This window comes from Microcaecilia unicolor, chromosome 10 (genome assembly GCF_901765095.1).
Source record: "Microcaecilia unicolor chromosome 10, aMicUni1.1, whole genome shotgun sequence".
Classification (NCBI taxonomy): domain Eukaryota; kingdom Metazoa; phylum Chordata; class Amphibia; order Gymnophiona; family Siphonopidae; genus Microcaecilia; species Microcaecilia unicolor.
In genome coordinates, this window is record NC_044040.1 from 205,931,501 (window position 1) to 205,953,776 (window position 22,276).

General features: G+C 44.3%; 1 protein-coding gene across 1 annotated transcript in view; it reads right to left on the reverse strand.

The window, feature by feature from the left end:
• MCCC1 (methylcrotonoyl-CoA carboxylase 1) overlaps positions 1 to 22,276 on the reverse strand; it is a 61,327-nt gene that overhangs the window by 11,888 nt on the left and 27,163 nt on the right. Inside the window, exons 8-14 of the mRNA XM_030216209.1 lie at positions 21,445 to 21,556; positions 17,186 to 17,267; positions 15,860 to 15,987; positions 9,954 to 10,137; positions 5,266 to 5,375; positions 3,240 to 3,456; positions 1,448 to 1,534 (exon numbers count right to left, since the gene is read on the reverse strand). Of these exons, the coding sequence (XP_030072069.1) occupies positions 1,448 to 1,534; positions 3,240 to 3,456; positions 5,266 to 5,375; positions 9,954 to 10,137; positions 15,860 to 15,987; positions 17,186 to 17,267; positions 21,445 to 21,556 (920 nt within the window). The remainder of the gene's footprint in view (positions 1 to 1,447; positions 1,535 to 3,239; positions 3,457 to 5,265; positions 5,376 to 9,953; positions 10,138 to 15,859; positions 15,988 to 17,185; positions 17,268 to 21,444; positions 21,557 to 22,276) is intronic.

Here is a 22,276-nt window from a genome sequence, read left to right on the forward strand (position 1 = left end):
CGTATACCTTTTTTAAATAGCAGATTTTCACCGGCAGCAAAAAGTTGTTGGGAGTTTTTGGCTAGTGGGGCTTGGGGTCCCTGCCAGCCACATTATAGGTGTGCTGCCACTTGGTGGGCCTGAACCTAAAGTGTGTGGGCCTGGGCCCACCCCAGCCCACCCTTGGCTACGCCACTGAACCCAACAAAAGAAGATCCAAGTCTCCCGCAAAGCACACGTAAAACGACAAAAAGAGCGGAAGAAAAACCAAAAACAGACCAGAAAAAAAAACCAACGAAGTTTATTTGGTGCTCTTACTCTGTACGGTTTTTTCTGGTCTGTTTTGGTTTTTCTTCCGCTCTTTTTGAAGTTCATATCAACAGCATTTTTATTCAAGTATAAAGCAAATCTGAAAAGTAAGAGTCCGTTCTATGAATTAAGAGTGTCCAGAAAGAAAGCTGCAGAAACGGAAAACTGAAGATCACTACGTATTAAAAGCGCTCACAGAATGAGTAGTGCAGCCCGCAGGACAGGACGACGACTGGGGGATATAATACTTCATTGCTGAGAGGACCCAACACGGCACTGTGTTTCGGCTAACAGCCTGCTTCAGGGGTCTTTATACAGTCTGTCAATGTCTTTGAGCTTATGCTGTCTTCGCTGGTATCCGATGAGCTCTCTCCAACTAGTGGTTAGGGTGGTGGACTCAGGTCCTGGGGAACTGGGTTCAATTCCCACTTCAGGCACAGGCAGCTCCTCGTGACTCTGGGCAAGTCACTTAACCCTCCATTGCCCCATGTAAGCCGCATTGAGCCTGCTATGAGTGGTAAAGCGCAGGGTACAAATGTAACAAAAATAAAATAGATACTATTGGAGATTCTACATGGAATGTTGCTACTATTGGAGATTCTACATGGAATGTTGCTATTCCACTAGCAACATTCCATGTAGAAGCCTGCGCGGCCACATTGGTGATCTGCCAGGGCCGACTTCTACATGGAATGTTGCTAGTGGAATAGCAACATTCCATGTAGAATCTCAAATAGTAGCAACAGTGGAGGAGTGGCCTAGTGGTTAGGGTGGTGGACTTTGGTCCTGGGGAACTGAGGAACTGAGTTCGATTCCCACTTCAGGCACAGGCAGCTCCCTTGTGACTCTGGGCAAGTCACTTAACCCTCCATTGCCCCATGTAAGCCGCATTGAGCCTGCCATGAGTGGGGAAAGCGCGGGGTACAAATGTAACAAAAAAAAAAAATATTCTAAACCTTGGGGACCCAGGCTTCAAAGAACTTAACAGGATCGCTGCCCTCCAACTGTCCCCTCCTGTTATTTTTGGGACAGCCCTGCTGGCTGTACTACTCATTCTGTGAGTAGATGAATTAGAGTGGGACAAAAATATTCCCACTGAAATCTGCTACACAGACTATATACTCTTAGTTAACCTTCTTCTCCCCCATGTATCACTTACTGTTTTCACCATCCAGGAGGGTCATGTTTCTGACAAAGGAGATATTTAATCTTTGCCCATTACTGCATGCAAATGGTGAGAACTGGTCTGGAACATAAAATACAAAAAAAAAACCCCACATTGAAATGCAGCCTTACTATTGCATGAAACTAAGCTCCTGTTTACTCTCGCTTCAACATGCTTTCACTTTAGGCTCAGGCTGAAAAATACTTTGGCAGCATTCAGGATGCAAAGCAGCTATAAGGGAAAAGTCCCCGTTCAGCATTCTGAAAGCAATTAAAAGGTTAAATCTTTAATCTCTCTTAATAACCATCATTGTTAGAGGAAGGTGGCCCTGGGAAGATAATTCCTTCTCACGTGAACATTAATGGGGGGCAATTCTATATATAACGAGGCACCAAAAAGATACCGGCATAGTGCGCAGGTCACGCCTAACTTTGGGTGCTGGACTTATGCCTGATAGAAACAGGTGTAAGTCTGGCGCTCAAAGTTAGGCGCGGATTGGCACTATTCTAAAACTGGGTGCCTAACTTTTGCTCATGACACTCCTATGCCCCTCCCATGGCCATGTCCCCTTTTGGGATGTGCATAGAAAAAGTTAGGTGCCAAGTTGTAGAACACTGCGCAGGGGAGATCCACGCACAACTTCAATCAAGCACCAATTAGCAGAAATTAAGTGGCCACCTGGTACCCATTACCTCATTAAGTTGCACACAGATGTCGGATCCACGTGCAAATTCCGGCACCCAACTTTGGGCAACTTGTATGGTAGAATCCAGGGGTAATTGCTCTGGGCCCTCAGGCCTGTCAGAAGCTGCAGAGAGTACAGCCTGCTGGAGGGCTATGGCCCCCCTTCCAAATATCTGCTCTAAGCCCCAGTACACCTGACAGTGCCCCTATTCAGACTGCTGTTCTTTGTGGCAGACACAACAATTGTGACTGTAAACCAGGGGCGTAGCCAGACCGGCAGGAGGGGTTGGGTCCAGAGCCCGAGGTGAGGGGGCACATTTTAGCCCCCACCCTGGCGCCGCCAACTCCCCTCTCACCAACTTTGACCCCCCCCCCCGACGATGACCCTCTCGACCCCCCCTCCCGCCGCCAATCCTCCCCCCCCCCCCCGCCGCCGTCGCCTACCTTTGCTGGCGGGGAACCCCAATCCCCGCCAGCCGAGGTCCTCTTCTTCTGGCGCAAGGCTTCATTCCGCTTCTGAGTCTGACGTCCTGCACATTGTACGTGTAGGACGTCAGACTCACAGAAACAGAACGAAGGCTTGCAGATCAGCCAGCAACGCGGCCGCTGTGAGTGTGACGTGCAGGACATCAGACTCAGAAACAGAACGAAGCCTTGCGCCGGAAGAAGAGGACCTCGGCTGGCGGGGGCTGGGTCCCCCGCCAGCGACGGCGGGGGGGGGGGGGGGGGGGAAGGGTTGTCGGCGGGAGGGGGGTTGAGAGGGTCGTCGGCAGGGGGGACCAGGGCCAAATCTACGGAGGCCCAGGCCCCCCGTGGCCCCACGTAGCTACGCCACTGCTCTAAACCCTGTCTATAATCCCAGAATCCTGTTCTGGGCAAGGTTTATTGGATCATTATAGAATATTACTCAAAACACTACAGAAAGGTTTGGGTCATAAAGGCCCTATAAAGCAGACTATCAAGATGAGGGTCCTTTCAAATACTGACACCTCTGGAAGGATGTTAGACATGGGAATATGGGAACGGAAGAGAATGATCAACGGGCTTTCTATCCTCTGAGAGTTTCCCTCCCATCACCAGGATCAGCGACAGGAATTCTTACCTGCAGTGTGAAGCTTGAATTCATTTGTCAAAACTCTCTCCCTCAATATGAGTCCCAGAGCTGCCTGGCACAAAATCTCCTTCGCAGTTGCTTTTTTGGGTGGAAACAATTCATCGTGGTGCTGGGTAATGAAATCAGTATGCACATGTCCAGCCTCAAACTCTGGGTGACTGGAGAGACTCAATAAAAAGTTGACATTGGTGTTCAGACCCACAATCTTTGGGAGAAAAAAAAAAAAAGACAACAGAAGCCACATGAAAACGACAGCTAGAAATGACTCTTCCAATTGGCCCATCTAGCCTATTGTAATATGTACAGAATTTCAAGAGTAGAGGCTCCAACACAGGAAATGGTGCTTAAAAAACAAGTGTAAAATGTAAACAATAAGGTGCATAACTAAAATATAAAAATATTAAATTAAAAAAATTAAAAGTAAGAAATCAAAACTAAAACGGACACGCAATATAAAAACATGAAATAAAATACATTGGACTGAAATATAAATGGACCATAAAACCTATGTAAACAAACATTCATGTAATTCTGTTACCCAGAAATGACAACCGTCATTACGGCAAATGAAAGCCACGTTGAGCCTGCAAATTGGTGGGAAAATGTGGGATACAAATGCTACAAATAATAATAATAATCTATACTAAAAGCATGTCATGCCATAAATGTTACCATAATGAGAAAGCACATCTGGTTTTTATGCGCAGCCTATTTTTAATAAGTATTATTATACGTAGTATGTACTTTTTTTATATATGTATACAATGTTGATGTATAACACATATTGTGACAGGGCTGACATTCTGTATTCCCCAAAGAAGCAGTTGAGCCCTGAACTACAGGTCCCAGAAGTCCTTGCAAGTGGAAGAGAGGAGAGGAGTCTGGAAAATAGGGAGTGGATCTCCCTTCCCAGCAGGGGGAGCTAGGTACTCCTTTCCCCACTAGAGGGAGATGGAAGGATGACGCTCAGTTTCCCTGGCTTCACCGTCAATATATAATTCCCCCCCAGCTGCGAGAAGGGACAGGCAGATTTCCTGGAGGCTTTGGGTCATCAGGAGAAAAAGGAGACGTATGAATGGAGAGATGCCATGGAGTATGTGGAGGAAGGCAGGAGTCTGGCCTTAGAGCAGCCTAAGAAGGAAGAGCCAGCTTCCATGGAGTGGGAGACTGCAAAGGTTGCCCTACGCAGTCCCTAAAGGAACTGGAGAAGAGGCCCAGAGAGGTGGGGGAGAAACTGCCAGCCCTACTCCTCCTAGGGTTATCCCAGATTGGGTGAAAGGCAGGTGGCTGGCTATTGCTGACAAGGGCAGAGACTATTAATGTCGAGGTACTGCTTTCTGAACCGTGTAGCGGTAAGGGAGACCGGCTGGACTGTGGGATGGTGAACTGCCCTTCTGAAAGAGGAAAAGTTAAAACCCCACAAGGGGGCCTGGACTCCGGTGGAGCTGAATGTTTGCGGAGGGATTTTGGGCCTGGTTAATACTGAGTGTTCCAAGGACTGTGTTTTTCTTTAATGGGAGCTATATCCTGAAGACTGTTTTGTCCTATTCTTTGTTTTTTTTTTTTTGTATTTTTCTGAACAATGGGATAAGGCCTGGGGGCCTTATCCTGGTAGACACTATAACATGGTTTAGGGGTTTTTGAAATCCCCTGCTAATAAATCTTTCTTGATCCTGAGTTCCTGTGTCAGCAGCGTTTGTTCCAGAAATCCAGGAGCAGCAAGCCTGCAGGCTCCCTTCCCCCACGCGGTAGAAGTGTACCCCCTTTACAATATGTATATCTTTTTTTAGAATATTAACGTGACCCCTGAGGCAGGCGTTTGATTGCGCTGAAACACGGACCGTGTCGGGTCCTTTTGTCCATGCAGCGAATAAAGCGTCCTTTAAGCAGCATTTCCTGTGATGGATCGTCTGTTGGCCAGCCTCTGCTTTTCTGGCTGTACTGTCTATGTGGAGGTTTTTCCTGTTTGTTGCACAGAATTTCAAGGTCATTCGTACCTTCCCTTGTCACTTACGTTGTACTGATGCAAGCAGTACCTCAGCTTTCTCAGTGCAGCAAGCCGATCCTCTGCCCACACCACTAGTTTTGCAATCATAGGGTCATAGTGCACAGAAACTTCATCACCTACAGTGGAATAAACACACAAAAAAAAAAAACATGAAAATCACTTTGATATAGGTTAAAACAATGCACAACCTCAGAAACTCTGAAGGAGCCATCATGGTAAAAGAATTGCTCAGCTGACTTGAAATAATTGATTGATAATACTTGATTTACACACCTAAAAACAGTCTGAAGGGCAATTTAAAGCCAGAATATAATATATTTTCTCCCTTCTATAAATAAAACAATTCAGACCGGGGGAAGGGGGCCAGATATTATTATTATTATTTATTGCATTTGTATCCCACATCACCCATTTGCAGGCTCAATGTGGCTTATATAGTTTTGTTATGACATTGTCATTCCAGAAACTAGGCTCAATTTCCACCACTAGTATTTTAGTTTAGTTTATTAAATTTTTAATCATAGTACAAACATGTAGTGCAAAATCAGTATAAACAAGTATTGTAACCATCAACATGCAGATTACTGCAACGGAATCTACGCGGGATGCAAAGAACAACTCATAAAAAAACTCCAGACCGCCCAAAACACAGCAGCCAGGCTAATATTTGGTAAAACACGATTCAAAAGTGCCAAACCCCTCCGAGAAAAACTGCACTGGCTCCCAATCAAAGAAAGGATCATCTTCAAAATCTGCACACCTGGTCCACAAAATTATCTACAGCGTAGTCCCAGCATACATGACAGACCTCATAGATCTCCTACCAACCAGAAACAGAATCGGATTATCACGATCATATCTAAACCTACGTTACCCAAATTGCAAAGGACTTAAATACAAAACAACTTACGCATCCTGCTTCTCCTACGTAATGGACTCCCAAAAGCTGTGAAAACAATCCATGACCATCTAAACTTCAGGAAATCACTAAAAACCAACCTCTTCAAAAAGGCTTACCCCACCGATCCACCATAAATCATCATACCCAGCAACACAGCATAACCAATGATCGTACGGGACAATAAACAATTTTGCATTCCCTTCGACCCTCATGGTGGCTGACACACACCTACCTCATCAGACCACGATATAACCTTGTATTTGTTATCAACCGACTTGGCAAACGCCAATACGGTACTATGTAAGCCACACTGAGCCTGCAAATAGGTGGAAAAATGTGGGGTACAAATGTAACAAATAAATAAATAATGACATGTAGAGCGCCTGGGCTCTTACAGCTCTCCACCAGTGCCTACTTCTCTTCATAAAATTGACTTAAAACAGGCAACTGAAAATGAGTTTATGCTAGACAGCCCCTTAAAAAATTAACTTCAAAAAGTTAAAATCCCTCCCTTAGCTCCTCCCTCCCACCCCACACAGACCGTATAAGTCCGCCCAGCACTATCCCCGCCTCCCAACCACCGGCTCTGCCATCCAATCTCGGCTAAGCTCCTGATATAGAGAAGTGGGCAAAACTGACAGGAGATATTTCAAGGGACAGGACTTGTTTTTTTAGATAGGTTAGAGACAGGAAGAAGTGGAAAAGTGGCATTGTCAGTCTGACGGGCGAATAAGAGCAATATTTAGGCTGATGAAGATTTTGTTTAGCATTTCTGCTCTATATATCTGTTGTGTTCACAGGAGGAGGGCCGAGAGCAGGACATCAGAAAAGAAACACAAATAAAGATGGGGCGCCTTCATGCAGTCAAAGTGGAGCAGGAGAAGGGAGTCAAAATTGTGGTGTCGACCACAAAACAGGTGCACGTACTAACTGAAAAAAATAGAGGACACGGAAAACAAGCAGCACAGGTCTAACCTCCGTATTTCTGGAATCCCAGAATGGATGGAGAGCCAGAATTCTAAAGAATTTATTCAGAAGGTGCTGGGTGCTCGTTTCCCTAATTTCCCGGCCCAACTGATGTTTGAATTGGAGCGAGGACACCGGGAGCTCTGACCACGTCCAGATATATATTCTCCCCCCTCCCCCCGAGCCTTTATTATCAAACATTTGAAATATCCCGAAGTGGATTACATTTTGTGAACAGCCAGGAAGCAAAAACCATGCGGTTATGACAGGGATGTAGCTACGTGGGGCCACGGGGGCCAGGGCCCCCTACATTTGACCCTGGCCCCCGCTGACCCCCCTTCCCACCGCTGCCAACCCTCCCCCGCTGCCGCCATTGTTGAACTTGCAGGACGTCAGGACGACTCATACAAACAGAATCCTGGGCTTCCACATCAGCTGCAGCAACGCACCGGCCCGGCGACCGACTGAAGAGGACTGGGGGTTGGGGACACCCGCCAGCACAGGTACCTGACAGCTGCGGGAAGGGGGGGGTTAAGAAAGGAGGGGGTCAAAGGTGGCGGGGGTCCGCGGCCCCAGGGGGGGCTAAAACGTGCCCCCTCACCTCGGGCTCTGCCCTCCCCCTCCCGCCGAAGTCTGGCTACGCCCCTGGCTTATGAGAACTGGAAATTAAGGATTTTTCCGGACCCGAGTGTGCAAACGATGCATAAGAGGAAGGAACTCTGAACCTATAAGCAGGAGTTGCTAGCTAGAGGCCTTCAGGCACCTGGCAAAATTGGTGATTTTTCAGAACGGAAAAAAAAATGCTTCTTCAAATCACCTAAAGAAATAGACAGCTTCATAAAAATACTGGACTACACAACGGAGCAGCAAGGGCAACCCTCAAGGGTTCAACAAAAACCCAAACAAGGAGGGGGATCCTTGGCACCCCATCCCAGTATGAAAGGGGTTAAATTTTCTCCTAAGTCTGAATCCAACCAAATTTTACAAAAAGCCAGACTTACAGCCTTAGCATGCAAGCTGGTGAAACGAGTGCTTGATGTGCTGTCGGAGGAGTCTGGTGAGAATCAGGGTGGACAGCATATGTTGGAACGGATCCAAACTCCGGTGGTGAGTGCCAATTCTGAAGAAGTACTAGTGGATGGATCAGCTAAAGCTGTGAACTAAGGGGTCGAGGAGTCTTCAAGTGAGAGTCAGGAAAAGGCCCTTATGTTAACAGTTGAATGCATGCCCTGATTCATGGCAGCAGAGAGTTGTTTCAAGTTACAGTAATTTTTGGATAAGTGTGGATGGGGATTGAGGGCGGGGGAGGCATGGAGAAAGCACTGTATTATCAGAGAAGGGGGGGGGCTGGTGGCAAGAGGGTGCGGGGGATGCAGAGGGTGGGATTGTATTATCAAGGGAGGGGAATTTTCTACTGTTGAGAGATGAGGAGTTTGGTGTTTGATGGGGATTGTATGTTTTACTGATGACAGGGGGTGGGCTTTATCAGCAGGCATTTCAAACAATTCTTTCTACAGCACCAAAACTGTCTCTTCAAATAGTTAAATAAATATAGTTTGAAACGCCTGCTGATCTGGTTCCTTATGAAGAATGAGCCGGCACAGATATATCAACATTTTGTGATGTGATTCAGCTGTGTGCCCTAAGCTAAGTGCTACTTTCTATTATTCTAATTATTATTTTTGTTTGGTAGATGTTATAAAGAATAATTAAAAGTTTTGATGTTTACTGGATCTACCCAACTTTTGGGGGGAGTTTTTTCAAGACCGATGGTGACTTGTTGACCGATCACATTGTAAGGTAGCCGTAAGAAAGTTCGAGCTCCGATACTGGTGATCTGGGTCATGATGGGGTCTTTTCCTCCCTGTTTTTGAGAACAAATTAATTTGCTTCCTGTATTTCCTATATACTTACCATTATTTGTATTTAGAAGTATTCTAATTTTTATATGGTATTTGGATCCTTTTTTTTTTTCCTGTTGTTGCAACTCTGCAGCTCCCCATGTGCCTTTCCCTGCTTCAGAATAACTCCCAGTACATCCACTGACAGAAGCAAAGTCAGATGCACCAAGAAGCAGAGACACAATAAAAACATATACATCACACATCTACACTAAAATGATAACGGGGATGGGACGACTTCCCTATGCAGAAAGACTAAGGAAGCTAGGGCTTTTCAGCTTGGAGAAGAGACGGCTGAGGGGAGACATGATAGAGGTATATAAAATAACGAGTGGAGTGGAACAGGTGGATGTGAAGCATCTGTTCGCGCTTTCCAAAAATACTAGGACTAGGGGGCATGCGATGAAACTACAGTGTAGTAAATTTAAAACAAATCGGAGAAAATATTTCTTCACCCAACGTGTAATTAAACTCTGGAATTCGTTGCCGGAGAACGTGGTGAAGGCGGTTAGCTTGGCAGAGTTTAAAAAGGGGTTAGACGGTTTCCTAAAGGACAAGTCCATAAACTGCTACTAAATGGACTTGGGAAAAATCCACAATTCCGGGAATAACGTGTATAGAATGTTTGTACGTTTGGGAAGCTCGCCAGTTGCCCTTGGCCTGGATTGGCCGCTGTCGTGGACAGGATGCTGGGCTCGATGGACCCTTGGTCTTTTCCCAGTGTGGCATTACTTATGTACTTATCTCTACATGTTATTAAAAATGTTTATTTTCATTTCCACCTAAGATTACAAACTTGGGCTGCTCATCTTTTAAGCAGTGAAGGAAGAAGGAGGAGGACAAAACTTTAACCTTCACCAGCACTGCTACAAAAGATTCTTGAAAATGCAAAGCAATAGTAAAGAAAAAAAGGACTTCGGTTATACCTTGCCTGACCCCTGTTTCAATGCGAGTGCAGCTGTCTGCCGGTGGTGTGGACAGGTGCAGCAATGGCCCTGCACCTGGCAGAAAGTTACTCTCTGGATCTTCTGCATACACCCTTGCTTCAAACGAATGACCTTGGAGAGTAATTTCCTCTTGTGTCTTTGGAAGTGGCTCCCCAGCAGCGATCTGCAACAGACGAAGTTTCTTATTACAGGATTGGCACTAGAGGATCATTTTCAGGCAGGACATATCACAGTCAAAAGGCTGCTGTTTAAAAGATCAGCTGCACACCAAACCCCTTCTCGACCCTCTTCTCCTAGTCCATCAAACAATGACTTAATACCACAGTACCTACTAACAGTACCGCACTGCGGGTTGTTAGAGTGAGGTGACCACAAAGGTGCAAGAGAGGCGGGGTTGACAAACTTGCTCTTCATCCACAGAGCAGTGAACAGGTGCACTAGGGGGCAAGTTGCACAGGGTGTGATTCCAGCTCAGTAGACAAAAGCCCTGACTGATACCTACTTAATACTGCCCGTGCCTCCAGGAAATCATCCAACTGCAACCTCATCGCTTTCTCAACTACCTTTGCCAGAAAAGTCAGATTCGAAACTAGTATATAATTATGTACCACTGTTGGATCTAATGCAGGTTTCTTCAAAACAGGTCTACGTTTGGCTCCCTTCAACACATCTGGCAATACCCCCTCTTTCAATGAAGTATTAAAAAGCAGAGTCAACAATTTAACCAACCACAGTCTTGCTCCCTTAACCCTAAGGGACACAGATCCAAAGGGCATCAAACATATAAACGGCGAGTGACCGACTCACTCGCAAATGCGCAGTAGAGACTTCCCTCTCTGTCCCGCCCCGTGTCAATACGTGATGACGGGGGCGGGACAGAGAGGGAAACTGCGCAAAGCCCCCGAGGTCGCTACCACTCCCCCCCCCGCCCGAGGTCGCCGCTACCGCTCCCCCCACCCGGTGTTGCCACCGCCAGCCCTCCACCCGGCCCAGGCCCTCTCTCCACTACTGAACTTACATCCATTCGCTAGAACGCAGCAGGGCAGATCAGCTGAGCTGCCGTCCGCCTTCCTTCCCTGCCTGTGCCCCGCCCTCGCTGATGTTACGTCACACCAGGCGGGACACAGGCAGAGAAGGAAGGCCGACGGCAGCTCAGCTGATCTGCCCTGCTGCGTTCCGGCGAATGGACATAAGTTCAGTAGCGGAGAGAGGGCCTGGGCCGGGTGGAGGGCTGGCGGCGACTCCGGGGGTGGGGGGTGGGGGAACGGTAGCGGCGACCTCGCGGGGGAAGGGGGGGAGTGGTGGCGACCTCGTGGGGGGGGGGCAGCGTCGACCTCCGAAAACCCCAATACCAGCCCGTTTTAAGGGGCTCAACGGCTAGTGTTGTTATAAACACACCGCTGTCTGCCCAGCTTAATCACGTCTCACACAAAACCTTCACAAAAATCCACTTTTCAAATAGTCCTTTACCCTAGATTTGTGGCTTTTGAAAATTATCCTCGGTTACTAAAATCAGTACCCTGAACACTCGGGAAATAAATATTGCTACAAAGTGGCCACTCCTCATAACTAATACAACATAAGCAGGCTCAGACAGTCATCCTCACCTACTACAACTTACTTACCCTTTAACATCAAACAAAACAGATCGCAGAACCCTGGGCACAGAGTTCTGGAACTATTACAGCTTGCAAGAAAGGAGAGGCAGGAACCAAACAAAGAAACAGCACCAAAGAAAACAGAATGAAAAAAAGGAACGACAGGTTTACAAAGATAATTTAACAACAATAGAGTAGTAAAATCACAAAATAACATAACACCCGACACGGCCATTTTCGCCTTTAGGCTAAATCAGAGTTGGACGATGAACAAATACCACTGAAAAACAAGAACAAAAATAAATAAATAAATGTACACAAAACAATATATAAATGAAATGAACATACTATACAAACATGGATAATAAAAAAAAGACTAGTGGAACATCACCATATTAATCTTAAAGAACACATAATAAAAAACGTTTGAATATTAAACAATGGGTATTTTATTTCATGTTAATATGTGTAAAGCAAACAAAAAAAAAATGAAAATTCTATATATTGTTAAGATATTAACAAACACACACGATATAATAACTCATAACATGTTTTTACATATAAAAAGGACAATAACGGTTTTTTTTCTGCTCTTGTTGTGAGGCAGCCTGGGCAGAGAAATCATATTAATTTGTTAATTCTGTTTAAGTTTGGTTCAGTCCTGTAAAGTGGTAGAATGCCATCTGGTTTTAATTACTCAAATGTCTAGCTTTTGCTAGACTAGAGGTTAGAAAGGTCAGAGAGAAATGAAACTTTCTTTGTCCCTTTTTGAGTGATGGATTGTTAAGGCTGGTTCATAGGTATTATTTACCACATCTGGATGCCATTAATTAGCAAGCAGGCAGTTTAAAAGATTAGACTGAACGCTGTTTAGAAGGAGATAGAGTAGATTTAAATAATTCTAGATAATTTAGATTTTGTCTTATAAGGAATTCTGATTTTTGCTTATTTTAAAATATGTTTTATTCTGTTTAATTAATAAGTTTTATTTCTCCCTGTAAAATATCTTTTCAATTCAGTGTCTGACTTTCAAGTGAGATTTGTCTGCAGTTTAAGAGGTCATCATCTGGTTTGAATTATCCAGTCCTAGCTAGTTCTGTGTATGAAGCTAGGTGAAAGAGGTCAGGAAAAGTCAAGTCTTCTCCTTGATTGATTATAGCTAAGTGTAGGACTGGTCTTCTGAAAGTAATAACAAACCATGTCTGTGTGCCATTAAGCAAGATTGGCCCCTTAATGAACCCGGTTAGTATTTTAAGTTAACTGGGAATCTGAGAATTTAATAATAATAAAATGCAGGAGATAGGTGCCACATTGTCTAGTTTGAGAGGCCCCAGGTCATAGGTCAGTTTAGGAAATATCAAACCTATGTAACTGATATTTTTGAGTAAATGTGTAGAGATAATTAGTTCAAGACAGGGTAATCAATCTATTCGTTACCATCTGGTGAGAAGGGGGGGCTAGAAGGATTTAGGACCCTATATAAATGGGAACAGAAGCAGCTTACGTTAGACGAGAAGGAACCAAGACAGGAGACAAAAGACACAGAGAGCTGAGGAGGAGCTAGAGAGACCTAGAGCTGATGTCCTACTTTGTTTGCTGGCAAATAAAGAAGATTTCTCTCTCATTCTGGTGTGTGGTGTTTGACTCCTGAAGTACCACAGATTCTGCTAACAATAGTGGTAATTCCTGCAACAGTTGCAAAAACTAATGCGTTCCAAAATAAAATATCAAAATTCATAGATGTAACCCATATTGGAGAATTAAGGGAAATTAATACACCTACAAAAATTAGCTGTAAAAACTTGTAAAAGTAAAGAGGCATACCAGCAGCACACACAACCCCTTGCACAGTTAGAAGCAAAGAGCGGAATAAGGTACTTCTTGTGGTATCTGAGAAAAACCCACTGACAAAAGAAAGAGAAAAAGTAAAGCCATTGTAGACTAAGAATAAGGAGAAATTAGGTCTTACCTGATCATTTTCTTTCCATTAGTCCTTCTCACTATTCCAGAACCTGTGTAACATAGTAAGTGATAGCAGATAAAGACCTGAGTGGTCCATCCAGTCTGCCCAACTCTCACATTCATTCTCAGTTCAAGATTAAATCAATAATGAACGTGATATTATATACTTGATCATGGTCTTTCTTTGCTATTTCTCAGACATAGACCATAGAAGTCCGCCCGGCTCTGTCCTTATGTTCCAACTACTGGAGTTGCCCACAAAGCCCACTCCAGCCTATCCGAATCCATTTTGTCATCTGCGGGACACAGACCGTAAAAGTACTACTACTACTACTTAACACTTCTAAAGCGCTACTAGGGTTACACAGCGCTGTACAGTTTAACAAAGAAGGACAGTCCCTGCTCAAAGAAGCGTACAATCTAATGGACAAAATGTGCGGTCTATCAAATTGGGGCAGTCTAAATTTCCTGAATAGAGGTAAAATGGTTAGGTGCCGAAGGCGACATTGAAGAGGTGGGCTTTGAGCAAGGATTTGAGAATGGGCAGGGAGGGGGCTTGGCGTATGGGCTCAGGAAGTTTATTCCAAGCATAGGGAGAGGCGAGGCAGAAAGGGTGGAGCCTGGAGTTGGCGGTGGTGGAGAAGGGCACTGTCCTCACATTCCAAATTACTTGATTTTCCATTGATGCTCTCTACAACCCATTCTAAACCGGAGTGCTACATACAGGACTGATCAAGCTAATCCAGCACCGGCCTTAGTTGATAGCCAGAATTGCTATCTAAGCACCACTTGACATGTAAAAACACATATGCAACCTTAAGTTTTGTTTTTTTATACCATTCATTTTCTAATTAAAGATCCTCTGTGTTCGTCCCACGTCATTTTAAATTCCACCAGTTTTTTCACTACCACCTCCCTCAGGAGGGCATTCCAGGAACCAACCAACCTCTCCATGAAAAAGAATTTTCTGACATTACTCCTACGTCTACCACCCTGCAACTTCAATTCATGTCCAGCAACCAGCAGGTGGAGACAGAGAAATGAAAACTCTCTCTCTTGGCATCCAGTCCAACTCCTCAGTATTTACATAGACAAGCAGTAAAGGAGAAACTCACAGTAAACGCAACAAACCTTAAACAACTTGCTAACCTAACACTAACCAGATGAGCAAACATGTGTGGACATCTCTGGACAACCTGAAGAAACAAGAGATATGTAGAAAGCAAAGTTACAGACATTACTGACCCATTACTTCACATAGTTTAAATATCTCAGAAACCTTGGGTGGGCTCCTGGAATAGTGGGAAGGATTAACAGAAAGAAAATGATCAGGTAAGACCCAATTTCTCCTTCCATTACGTAGCTTCCCACTATTCCAGAGCCTGAGGGATGTTCAAAAGCAATCCCTAGAGTGGGTGGGATCCTGGTGTCGCCTCCCTGAGGACCGAAGCCCCCAAACTGGCTTCTGAGCACGCTGCAATGTCCACCCCGTAGTGCTTGTCAAAGGTATGCCTTATCGACCATGTCACTGCCTTGCAAATATCCACTGGAGACAGTAAGGGAGTCTATGCCCAGGATGTCAATGTATGCCTCGTAGAATGAGCCTGCAAGGCCTGAGGAGCCTGCTTCCCCACAGGCAATAAGCTGATGTGAAAGTCTCCTAGCAATTGTGGGCTTGCTAACTACTGATGCCACTTCAGGCATGCTCTTGCCACAAACGGGCTGCACACAGCTGCTTGCTCAAAGAGGCCACTTTAAAAGCTTGTTTCAGCAAGTCTTCTAGCCACTCGCAACGCTCAACTGGGAACCAGCTGGCCATCTGGACCGGGAGCAAATCACTAAGAATCAGAGGTGAAAAGTGTGTCTGTCCACCTGCTGGAGAAAGAAAATACTGAGGAGTTGGACCGACCGGATGCAAAGAGAGATATGTCTCAGCTCAGTTTTCAGTTCTATATCTCCACCCGCTGGTTGGTAGACAGAACTCTCCCACAGGTTCTGGAATAGTGGGAAGCTACATAATTGAAAATGTATTTATTTATTAAAAGACTTTTGCTATCAGGAAATTAAATCATAATATATGGTATAATTTTCATTTTTTTTTTGTTTGCTTTACACATATTAACATGAAAAAAAAATACCCACTGTTTAAATTCAGTTTCATGTAAATATTTATTTAATCATTTATCTATTTATTTACATTTCTTTGTTTCTTCATGTATTTCAGTTGTATTTATTCATTGTCAACCCTGATGAAGCCAACAAGCAAAACATGGCCATGTCAAGCAGGAGGCACTTACCCCTCCCCCCCCCCCCAACCTTATTTACCTTCAGCTGCCATTCTACCAAGTCAGTTCCTGTAATCATCTCTGTGACAGGATGCTCCACCTGCAGCCTGGTGTTCATCTCCATAAAGTAGAAATTGTGCTTAGCATCCATAATAAACTCCACAGTTCCTAAATAATATAATGGTTCTCATTATTTCACTTTACACAATGACAAAAAAAAAAGTTTGATCTCCACAGAAGATCTAAAAATTGATTCTCTTCTGTTTTATATTTTTAATCTACACAGATTAGCCCACTGAGCTGCCTCCTCCCCCTGTTCTAGTGCTTGGGAGACAAATTGCTAGGAATAGCATAGAAACTGTAATCATTCCAAAACTCTTTTCACTACGGATTTTATCCTTCTTCTGCAACATCTCCATGAAAGCATATCACCAGGCCAACTGGTGTCCCTGGCAGCCCTGGGGATGTGGCAGCAACCACATAGGGTGGTAGGGTGCTCTCAGATGTCAGTCGTCCTGTTGGAACCTGTTTCCGATGATGAAGACACAAATTTGCAGCCCTATTACAGCTCCAGACAGTTCGTGTCCTACAGCACTGACAATGTCCCGGTCAGCCACCTATCTTGCTTGCCTCTTCCAACATCCGTCTCCAGATAGGACTTCCATTGTGTCCTCTGAGAGAAAATACGTGGTCTTCTGCACTTCAGTACCAAGAGACAGATTTGAAACTATATAACTATAACTAAAACTATATAACTATAAAACCAGGTTCCTCAACATTTCCAGACTAGTAATCTATCATAATCCAAATCCGGTTATGAAAGAACTGATCTAAATGATGCAGTGCTGCTCAGTGGCGTAGCCACAGGTGGGCCTGGGTGGGCCGGGGCCCACCCAACAGTAGCATGTGTTTAGCAGTAGCTGATGGGGATTCCAAGCTGTACCAGCTGAAGACTCCCCACTGATGGTAATGAAAATGGTGTGCTCCAAGATACTGGCACCTGCAAATGCTATGTTTTCAGCACATGCCTGCTGAAGACTGCCAAGGTGGAGAGAAGCATTTTCCCACCAACTTAGGTATTTTTTGGGGGGAAGGGGAGAACACTTGGTGCCCACCCACTTCTTGCCTAGGCCCACCCAAAATCTGCTGTCTGGCTACGCCCCTGGTGCTGCTTCTCTTGTGTCTACTGGGATTTTTTCCTATTGTGATTGAGGCTGAAGATTATTAGTGCCATATACCACAAGTGCAACACTGTCAAAATAAGGGCACTGGATGTAATTACAAATGGGAAATTCTCTGGATATCTGAAAATCCTGCTCAGTGACTGTGCCAGCGAAAATACCCTTGTAAAGGAAATCCAACATACCAGCTCCCACATAATTGACTGCTTTTGCAGCTCTGACGGCAGCCTCCCCTAACTTCCTTCGGACTTCAGGACTGATTCCTGGCTGCAAGAATGGGGAACAGGTTAAATATTACACTAAGTTCTTCCTAAATCACATCCATTCATAGTAACATAGTAGATGACGGCAGATAAAGACCTGTACGGTTCCAGCCAGTCTGTCCAACAAGATAAACTCATAGCATAAGGTATGATGTGATACTACATATGTATACTTGACCTTGATTTGTCCTTGCCATTTTCAGGGCACAGACCGTAGAGGTCTGCCTGGCATTGGCCTTGTGCTCTTATGCTATTAATACCATCATAATTCATTCATTAATTTCACTGGAAACAAAAAATTAACAATGTGATATCCTATACAATAATTTGCACCTCCAACGTTCCATGTCTGGCTGCCTGGGTTCGTAACATCTCCTGACGTCAGCCAGCCTCCAGCGTTCCATTCCCCCTCACTGTCTCGCCCTCGCGTCAAGATGTAATGACGTCAGAGAGCGGAACAGTGAGAAGGAAGGGAACGCTGAAGGCGAGCAGACGTCAGGAGGGATGTTACGAACGAAACGGAAGCCAGCGCCAGCCAGCCAGAGAATGTTCAGGTACAAATCGAGGGGAGGAGAGAATCGCGGGACATTGAGGGGAGGGAGGGAGGAAGGACAGTAGAGGAGAGAATCGCGGGACATGGATGGGAGGGCAGGGAAGAGGAGAATCGCTGGACATGGAGGGGAGGGAAAAATTGCTGGACATGGAGGGGAGGGCAGGGGAGAGAGAAAAAAAAGCTTACATGACAGCCTTCCTAGGGCCCGTTTCATTGTTGAGGAAACGAGCATGGTTCCACTAGTATACAATAAAGACACTGCTGAATAAATGGTACTAGCAAGCCTCGTCTGCTCCGAAGGGTCAGTGTGCTTGGCTGTTCTTAGAAGTCCAGGAGTCCTTTCACAGGCTCAATTTATGCACTGCTGACTACATTTGGTCTTAGTATTATGCATAAAATAATTATTTTCAAAACATGCATAATTCAGTAAAATGAAACATTTTACTGATGTACTAGATGTACTAGATGTACGCAGCGCTGTACACTTGAACATGAAGAGACAGTCCCTGCTCAACAGAGCTTACAATCTAATTAGGACAGACAAACAGGACAAACAAGAGATAAGGGAATATTAACGTGAGGATGATAAAATAAGGGTTCTGAACAAGATAAACTCCATCCTTGTTGCACCATTCTACAACATTTCTTTTTCTATGTAAGACTACTTAACCTGCAAGGATTATCATTTTTCATTATATCTAAACCACCTACCTACCGTCTGTGCAACTAGGTAGGTGACATCAAAAACACACAATAAAAGCACATACAATAATAAAGTACAAGTAACATTAAAAAAAACATTAAAACAGCTACTATAATATAAAATCAAGAAAACTCAGGAAAAGCTTCTCTAAATAAAAAGTTTTTTTTAACCCTACAGAATGTGAGGTAATTCTTCTCCCAAAGAATAAGGAGTGGAAGGGAATTCCTTAAGCTTGGTCCGGCTATGTAGAATACACGTAATAAGATACATTGTTTCTAGAACTTTTATTCGTAGGAACATTCAAGAGTTCAGATGAGTTGGAAAAAGGGGGAATCATAGTAAGTGGAGAGGATAATTCAAAATGGGTTCTTTTTAATAAGGTGGATTTAGTGCACACTAAATGTCATGCAGCCCATACGAGGTCCTTTTTTTTTTTTATTTGTACCCCGCACTTTTTCCCACTCATGGCAGGCTCAATGCGGCAGGCAATGGAGGGTTAAGTGACTTGCCCAAAGTCACAAGGAGCTGCCTGGGCCGGGAATCGAACTCAGTTCCTCAGGACCAAAGTCCACCACCCTAACCACTAGGCCACTCCTCCTTATCAAAAGGACCCCTATATATTATTGAGCACAAGATTTTAAATTACCCTCTGATCTTAACAAGAAAAATAATGAAATTCTGCCAGAACTGGAGACATGTAATCAAATCTAAGGCCAACAATGATCCAGGCTGTAGTATTTTGTGCTATTTGCAAAGGTTTAAGAGTTACATCTGGCCTAATGGTTAAAGCAGTGTGATGCGGACCAAGAGGCCCAGGTTCAAATGCCATGGTGCTCTTTGTGGCTTCAGCCAAGCCATTTAGGGGCCCTTTTCCCAAAGCTTAGTGCGTGCTAATTACTGCATGTTCTATTTTATACCTATGGGCTACATGGCACTTAGAGCATGCTAATGTCCGTTGGCTTTAGTAAAAGGGCCCCTTAATTTTTCTATTTCCTTGGGATGGCCAGTGAAGCGCTAGCAACCCCGCCCAACTTACGGCCTGCCATGGAAACCATCGTGCGTGAGGCAGCCTCCACAAGCCACTTGTGGCTTGGTGGATGTTCTCAGGGGAAAGAGAGAGAGAGAGAGAGAGAGAGAATACCACTGATTGTACCTATATGAATCTTCATTATCCTAATTGCATTGGTCTTAAATATAAATGTATTTTGTTACATTTGTACCCCGCGCTTTCCCACTCACGGCAGGCTCAATGCGGCTTACATGGGGCAATGGAGGGTTAAGTGACTTGCCCAGAGTCACAAGGAGCTGCCTGTGCCTGAAGTGGGAATCGAACTCAGTTCCTCAGGACCAGAGTCCACCACCCTAACCACTAGGTCACTCCTCCACTCCATCCTACGCGTCCAATTTCACCTACTTAAGTACTCAAATGTGGAATTCATAACCAAAAAGAGTGAAAGCGATACATGACCATCTATAATTCCGGAGAACTTTAAAGACCTATTTGTTTCGTAAGGCCTACCCTTCTGAATCTGCCTCAACCCTGCACTGATTTAAAAGACAATGTTATTTCTTATTTCCTTTGTCATTTATTGTTCCCATCTACCTCTACCTTCCCTTACCCTATTTCTGATTGTATTTGTATAACATTGACCCAATACGGTGTCTTGTAAGCCACATTGAGCCTGCTAGTGTGTGGGAAAATGGGGGACACAAATACTGCAAATAAATTGTACTACAGATCAAAAATCAGATGGCTTTAAAATCACAAATAATTAATATGTCAAACGTAACTTTTAAAGTATACTACGCTAGATGTGGGCTATCGTACTTCTGCTGATTAGTTGTATGGTTATTATATATGTATATTTTTAGTGTGTCTTCTTTAAATTTATTGCATTTGTACCCCACATTATCCCACCTTTTTGCAGGCTCAATGTGGCTTACAGGGTGTTAATATGGTATAGTCATTACATAATCTTAGATACAGTTTACATTTAAACTGTTATTTCCAAAATGTCAACAAAAAATGCAATAAAATGTGCTATGAATCACTTTAGTTATTTGCCGCTTCCAAGTCAGCCTCCTGTCAAGAACGATTCCTAAATAATTAACTTCACTCCGAACAGATAATTTGTGCTCTGCTATTATAACGTATTCTGGAGGATGATATATCTGGCCAAGCGACCACCTTGGTCTTGTTAAAGTTAATTGCTAATCCACTGCACAGCAATCAAAAATATAAATGAAAGTCACGAACAAGCTTGACTGAACCAACATCGTTCACCGTGAAAAAAGGAGCTCAAGACCCATTAGTGTGACTTGTACACGGGTGAAATCCAGTGGTGGACTATTGCTAATGATCTCCCCCCACCCTGCTAAGCACTGATACAGTCTAACATAAAAAATAATTTTTTAAAAGAAATCTCTACCCATCTCCACCCTGCGTGATGTCTCAACTGGTACCCGGTCAAAAGGAACCGGTCAAAAGAAACCAGACAAAAAAGTTCCAAACCAAAAAAGTCCCAGACAAAATAGACTCCTGACAAAAGGGCTTGTTGAAATAGATTTATTTTTCAATGGTATGAATTTCAAGGGTAAATTACTGAGAAAGTCCACGGCTTGTCAGTTGAAAGTCCTGGCACCTGCCTAGGGCTTGACTTCACTATCCACACTTGGTATCTAGTGAGAATCATAAATCTACTTGAAAACATAATCCAGCTTGATTAAGACTCTATTTTGTCTTGGGTTCCTTTTGTTGTGGGTTTTTTTTTTTGTCATGGTCTGTTTTGTTTGTAGTCTGTTTTGTCGGGGTTTTTTTTTGGTACAGTCTATTATAACGGGGTGCCGTCTCAGATACCAAGGGAATTGTTTTATTCACCTCTGCTTCACAATTCAGTTCTGATTTGAAGTACAAGCTCTACTCACTCCTGGAGCTTCCTCAATGATCTTCTGGTGCCTTCTTTGTACGCTGCAGTCTCTTTCAAACAAATAGACGGCATTGCCATGCTGGTCACCGAACACCTGAACTTCAACATGCCTGTTATACAAAGGTATCAGTAAACTACCAGAGGAAGATAAGCAAAATCTGCATTATAGGATAAAAGGACAGGAAAAGCCATAGAGGCAGAAAGTTATTTAAAATCTATTACTTCTGTTTTTCGGTCTTTTTTTGAATTTATTTCTGCTCATAAATTAATGATGGCAATTCATGCCAGGATAACAACACAGGAAAAGGAAGTGTACTGTTTATCCACAGAAGAGCTAAACGGACCAGTTGACTAGCTTATAAGAAGCAGGCATATCATATCCTACTGGTAACACACCTTTCCACCAAAGCACCCAAGGCACAGTAGACCAAAGCAAAAGGCAAACAGGTCTTGTTTGCTTATTATATCTATTCTGATTCAAATTTTTTTCACTTTGAGAACTTTGTAAAAGGAGTTGAAAACCCAGGAGAGACTCATCAATCAAACATATAAATGGCAAGTGACCGGCTCACCTGCAAATGCGCAGTAGAGACTTCCCTCTCTGTCCCGCCCTCGCGTCAAGACGTGATGACGTCAGAGGGCGGAACAGAGAGGGAAACGGAGTCGGACTGTCGGACGCTGCCGCTGGAGCCTGGAAACGAACATCACGCGCACCAACCTCCACCCTCCCCGCCGCCGCTCCTGACCCCCTCCGTATCGGGCCCCCTGCACTGACCTGACAGCGCCTCTCACCTCCGTGTGGAAGTGCTGCAGGCAGCAGCAGAGCCATC